Source organism: Neovison vison, chromosome 12, assembly GCF_020171115.1.
Source record: "Neovison vison isolate M4711 chromosome 12, ASM_NN_V1, whole genome shotgun sequence".
Lineage (NCBI taxonomy): Eukaryota > Metazoa > Chordata > Mammalia > Carnivora > Mustelidae > Neogale > Neogale vison.
In genome coordinates, this window is record NC_058102.1 from 6,681,887 (window position 1) to 6,687,101 (window position 5,215).

At 64.5% G+C, this 5,215-nt stretch overlaps 1 protein-coding gene across 2 annotated transcripts; it reads left to right on the forward strand.

Moving 5' to 3' along the window:
• On the forward strand, window positions 1–4,602 carry LOC122891125 (cytochrome P450 2D15). 2 transcript variants are annotated; one of them, XM_044226585.1, is made up of 9 exons: window positions 1–310; window positions 938–1,109; window positions 1,665–1,817; window positions 1,918–2,078; window positions 2,490–2,666; window positions 2,844–2,985; window positions 3,247–3,434; window positions 3,875–4,016; window positions 4,185–4,602. In XM_044226585.1, exons 1-9 carry the CDS (start codon window positions 122–124, stop codon window positions 4,472–4,474), a joined length of 1,614 nt encoding a protein of 537 aa, XP_044082520.1. In that variant the 5' UTR covers window positions 1–121; the 3' UTR covers window positions 4,475–4,602. The 2 variants fall into 2 exon arrangements, with proteins under 2 accessions (XP_044082520.1, XP_044082522.1); XM_044226587.1 differs by having other exon boundaries at window positions 4,114–4,362.
• The last annotated feature ends 613 nt before the right edge of the window (window positions 4,603–5,215 follow it).

Consider the following 5,215-nt stretch of genomic DNA (forward strand, 5'->3'; position numbering starts at 1 on the left):
GCGGGGCGGGCTGGATGAGCTTGCTCAGTGTGGGAGAGTGCCCTGTCTGACTGGTCCTGGGTCCCTGGTGTGCTAAGCGACACCCGCGTGCCAGAGGAGGCCAGCGGGCACTGAGACAACCATGGGGCTGCTGAGTGGGGTTGCGCTGGGGCCCCTGGCCGTGGCCGTGGCCATCTTCCTGCTCCTGGTGGACCTGATGCACAGACGAAGATGCTGGGCTGCACGCTACCCACCAGGCCCCGTGCCACTGCCCCTGCTGGGCAACCTGCTGCAGATGGACTTCCAGAACACGCTCTGCTACTTCGACCAGGTAACGAAGGTGGGGGGTTGGGGAGGAGAGATCCTGGGACCCCACCTAGCAGCAGACAGCAGGTGGTGGAAGCCCCGGGCTGCACAAGGGCATGGGCTGAAAAGAGGAGGCAGGTTTGAAGGGCTGACCCAGGGAGGGCCTTGGTGCCTCAAGGACAGTTTGGAATTTCCAAACAAAGATCAGAGAGAGCAAAGGCCTAGAGTGGAGTGTGGTCTTGGCAGTAGATTTGAGATCCAACTGGACAGCACTTAAATTATGTGACCTGGTCCCTTCTGATTACATCAGGGGGAAGGAATCTGGACATGAGCCCCGTTTAAATCAGGGAACAGGCTGACATCGGGAGAGGGACAGGTTCAGCTCTGGGTCTGTGGGTCCTTGGACCTCAGTGCTCACCTCTATGAACTTGAGTTTCTTCACCTGTGGGTTGGGATCCTAACAGCCTAGTGACAATATTGGTCACCTTTGCAAAGTCATAGCTAAGGGGTGTGATCCAGCATCAGCGCCCCCCTCCAGAGAGGATGTGACCCCACTGGTCACCAGGCCGAGCTTGCCTGGGCGCCATGAGACTGAGTCCGGCAGCCTGGTGGCCACCTGGCTTGACCAACACCCTCCACCCTTGGCCTGCAGCTGCGGCAGCGCTTCGGGAACGTGTTCACCCTGCACCTGGCCTGGACGCCCATAGTCGTGCTCAATGGCCTGGACGCCGTGCGCGAGGCCCTGGTGTACCACAGCGAGGACACAGCCGACCGTCCGCCAATGCCCATCTATGAGCATCTGGGGTTCAAGCCGTACTCCCAAGGCAAGCGGAGGAGAGGGACCGACCGGGACTGGCCGGGACTGAGCCAGCAGTGACTCAAACCCCGGCAGGCCCACGCGGGGGCAGGATCGTGGACGTCCAGTGCAAGGAAGAGGCAGCGAATTTGGAGGGGCGACAGGGGAGGATGGAGCTGGTGCCAAGTGCCTGGGTGGGACGTGGGAGGATAATGGCGGGGCCTGACCGAGGCCGCGTGGAACCCCGGCTCCGGGGAACAGGAACAGGAGGTCAGAGTCGGGCAATGAGGAGGACAAAGTCTGTGTGGGTGAGGCAGGGGGCGGGCCAGGACTTTCCCTGGCGGCGAGGGAGTCAAGTGGGCAGAGCACAGTGGGGCCAGCACCTGCCCCCAGCTGGCGAGCAGAGCGGGGCCGGCAGAGCGACCTGAGTGGTCGCGATTTAGTGGGGGTGGGGAGTAAGTTTGGGTGTAGGGGGGCAGGGGGCGGGGCCTGTATCAAGGGGGCGGGGCTGTGAACGGGGCAGGGGGCTTCGTGAAAGGGGGGGCCGGTCACGCCATCGCTCCGCCCACCGCCCCGCCCCCAGGGGTGATCATGGCGCGCTACGGGCGCGAGTGGCGGGAGCAGCGGCGCTTCTCCTTGTCGGCCCTGCGCAACTTCGGCCTGGGCAAGAAGTCGCTGGAGCAGTGGGTGGCCGAGGAGGCCTCGCGCCTCTGTGACGCCTTCGCCGACTACGCCGGTGAGAGTTGCGGCCGAGGGACACCGGGGACAGGGATGGACGGAGGGGCCGCGGAAGGGGCGGTGGAGGCGAGCCTCGGCCCCGCACTGCCCCCTCCCAGGACGCCCCTTCAGCCCCCGCGCCCTCCTGGATAAAGCGGTGAGCAACGTGATCTCCTCCCTCACCTACGGGCGCCGCTTCGAGTACGACGACCCGCAGCTCCTCAAGTTGCTGGACCGGCTGCACGCGGGCGTGGAGGAGGACCAGGGCCTCCTGCGTGAGGTGCGGGGCGAGCGCCGGGGAGGAGGCCTCGCCCTAAACCGGGCCTCCGGGAGGAGGGCTTGGGGAGAGGGGGTTGCGGGAGAGAAGCCCTTCCGAGGCGGAAGGCCTGGAGGTGGGGAAGTCCCAGAGGAGGGAGACGGCGGAGGCGGGCCCAGGATCCCGGGAGAAGGCTACGGAATCTTAGCACCTCCATCACTGGAAGCCACTAGAGCCCATGAGATCGAGATTTTAGATTTATCCTACTGGGCCCCGGGCCGGGAAAAAGGATCAAGGCCAAAGTTAGGAAGGAACCATGTCAGTGGTGGGGACACTCCGGAGGCTGGAGGCCGAGCGGACACCCTGGAGGCGGTGTGCTGACTAATCAAGAAAACACCTGGGCACAGGAAGGTCCCCGATCTGTGGCCCGCACAGATCCTGAACTCCATCCCCGTGCTCCTGCACATCCCCGGGCTGGCTGGCAAGCTCTTCTCAGCACAGAAGGCCTTCATGACCCTGATAGATGAGCTAGTCCAGGAACACAGGACAAGCCGGGACCCGACCCAGCCACCCCGAGACCTGACTGATGCCTTCCTGGATGAGGTGGAAAAGGTGAGGTGTCCGGGATGATGGTTGTGGGTTGAGGGCGCCGTGAATCAAGACCCAGGCAGGGGGGATGGTGGGGGCTGTATTAGCCCGTGATCAGCCATTACTGCTGGCTGCGGGCTGGGAGACCATTTGGGGGCTCCTTCCCTCTGCCCCAGAGCTCACCCTCTCGGCATGGCCCAGGCCAAGGGGAACCCCAAGAGCAGCTTCAATGACGAGAACCTGAGCATGGTGACATCCGACCTGTTTGCTGCCGGGATGGTGTCCACCTCCACCACGCTGGCCTGGGCCCTGCTGCTCATGATCCTGCACCCGGACGTGCAGCGTGAGCCCACGCTGGGGGCCCGGTGGGCTGGACGAGGGAGGAGAGGGACAGGCTGGGGCCTCTTGAACATGATTTGCAACCCACCCACCACCACCACCACCACCACCACCCCCCCCGCCCCACCAAAGCCCCAAGCAGAGGCTGGGCTCTGGTCGGAGGTAGGAGTTGCCAAGTCGTGGGCACAGCCTTCCTTGGGAGTCAGGCAGAGGTGGGGCCCAGACCCCCGGGTTCTGACTGCTGTGGGGGCGCGTGTCTGTCCAGGACGTGTCCAACAGGAGATAGATGAGGTGATAGGGCAGGCGCGGCAACCGGAGATGGGGGACCAGGCCCACATGCCCTTCACCATGGCCGTGGTCCATGAGGTGCAGCGTTATGGAGACATCGTGCCACTGGGTGTGCCCCACATGACGACCCGAGACATCGAAGTGCAGGGCTTCCTCATCCCCAAGGTAGGTGTGCGAGGCTCCCCAGCGCGAGCTCAGCACCACCTCTGGCCTGGCAGCCCCAGCATGGCTGACATCCCAGGGAGGGGGGCGTCTGGATCCCCCAGTCCGCATTTCCCCACACAGTGGGGGTGGGGGCGAGAGCCGCGGCAGGGCTGGCCCTGTCCCTTCAGAGCCCCCAGTCTCCTGGGGAAGACGAACTAAAATCTACCACAGGGTGTTGGAGGAGCCTGGGCTCAGGAACGGTGACAGTGTGGGCGCCCGTGGGTCACGAGACACTCAGCCCCGCCCTGGGCACAGAGAGGGTGCCGAGAAGCTTCTCAGGCCGAGGGGTTACTTGGTAGAGTCTGGGCGTGTGCCAGGCAGAGTGTGCGCCCATCCGTGTTTGGTGGCGGCATCTGGGCTAGGGACGCCCAGATCCCACTCATGCCGGCTTCTCCTGCCAGGGGACAAGGCTTATCACCAACCTGTCGTCGGTGCTGAAGGACAAGGAGGCCTGGAAGAAGCCCTTCCGGTTCGACCCCGAGCACTTCCTGGGCGCCGAGGGCCGATTCGTCAAGCAGGAGGCCTTCATGCCCTTCTCCGCAGGTGCCCAGGCTGCCCGACTCGCCGGCCCCTCCGGAGGGAGCCCGGGAGGGTGGGGCCCAGGCCCGCGGGCTCACGGCGCACCCCTGGACTCCCGCAGGCCGCCGCGTCTGCCTCGGGGAGCCCCTGGCCCGCATGGAGCTCTTCCTCTTCTTCACCCGCCTCCTGCAGCGCTTCGTCTTCTCGGTGCCCCCCGGGCAGCCCCGGCCCAGCGACCACGGCACCTTCTCCTTCCTGGTGACCCCCGCCCCCTACCAGCTCTGCGCCGTGCCTCGCTAGAGGGAGGAAGCTCCCCCACTGGCTCCTCAGCAGGGCCCTGCTGTGCCAATAAACCGGTTGGGTGGCTCCATCCCGGCTTCCAAGTCCCCTCCAGGGACCCCCTGACCGCCCCAGCTCCCCCCAGCCGTGATGGGGCCTCAGCAGCCTCCCCAGGGCCACCCCCTGCCCCTGCCCCGGCCTGAGCCATCTTGGCCTGAGCCATCCTGACCTTGCACGTGATCCCAATTGAGAGATGGGGATGCTGAGGGCCGGTAGATCACAGCTTACCCCTAGTTACCCACGGGGGCCCAATCCTGGCAACTTGGGATAGGGACGATGTCTGTCCTTAGGTCTTGACTCATGCCAGGCAGAGCTAGAACCGGCTGCTGAGAGCCCTCAGCCAGGCCCTGGTGGGGGTGCACAGGGCCCCACTCAGCCTGGACACCCACCTCTCAGGTCCAGCGCCCCCCACCCCATGGCCCAGCAGCTCCGCCAGCAGCACCAGCTCTTTGGTTTTTTTTAAAAGATTTTATTTATTTATTTGACAGAGAGCACAAGTAGGCAGAGCAGGGGGGAAGCAGGCTCCCGGTTGAGCAGAGAGCCCGATGTAGGGCTCCATCCCAGGATCCTGAGATCATGACCTGAGCCGAAGGCAGAGGCTTAGCTCACTGAGCCACCCAGGGACCAGCTCTTCTGTCCCCTTCATCTACGACGCCCTCAAAGGTGGGGAAACCCAGGGATGGCCATGAAGGGGGGGCCAGGTTAACACCCAGGGCTCAGTCCACTGGTGCCAGAACTTTCCCTGGGAACCCTTTGGCAGTCCAGGAGTGAGCCACCTCCCTAAGCCTTTCAGTCACCCCAAGCTAGGTGAGACACCTTTCCCAGCTTCTCAGGGACGCCTGCGTCTAGGCACCTGCCAAGAAGTTACCATTCGTGGCCAGGCT

Excerpts from the sequence above, each read along its gene's own strand:
- LOC122891125 (XM_044226585.1), top strand. The coding sequence starts at position 122 with ATGGGGCTGCTGAGTGGGGTTGCGCTGGGGCCCCTGGCCGTGGCCGTG. Across the intron at positions 1,818-1,917 it reads CGCCTTCGCCGACTACGCCG|GACGCCCCTTCAGCCCCCGC; the intron begins GTGAGAGTTGCG and ends GCCCCCTCCCAG. Across the intron at positions 2,667-2,843 it reads TCCTGGATGAGGTGGAAAAG|GCCAAGGGGAACCCCAAGAG; the intron begins GTGAGGTGTCCG and ends GGCATGGCCCAG.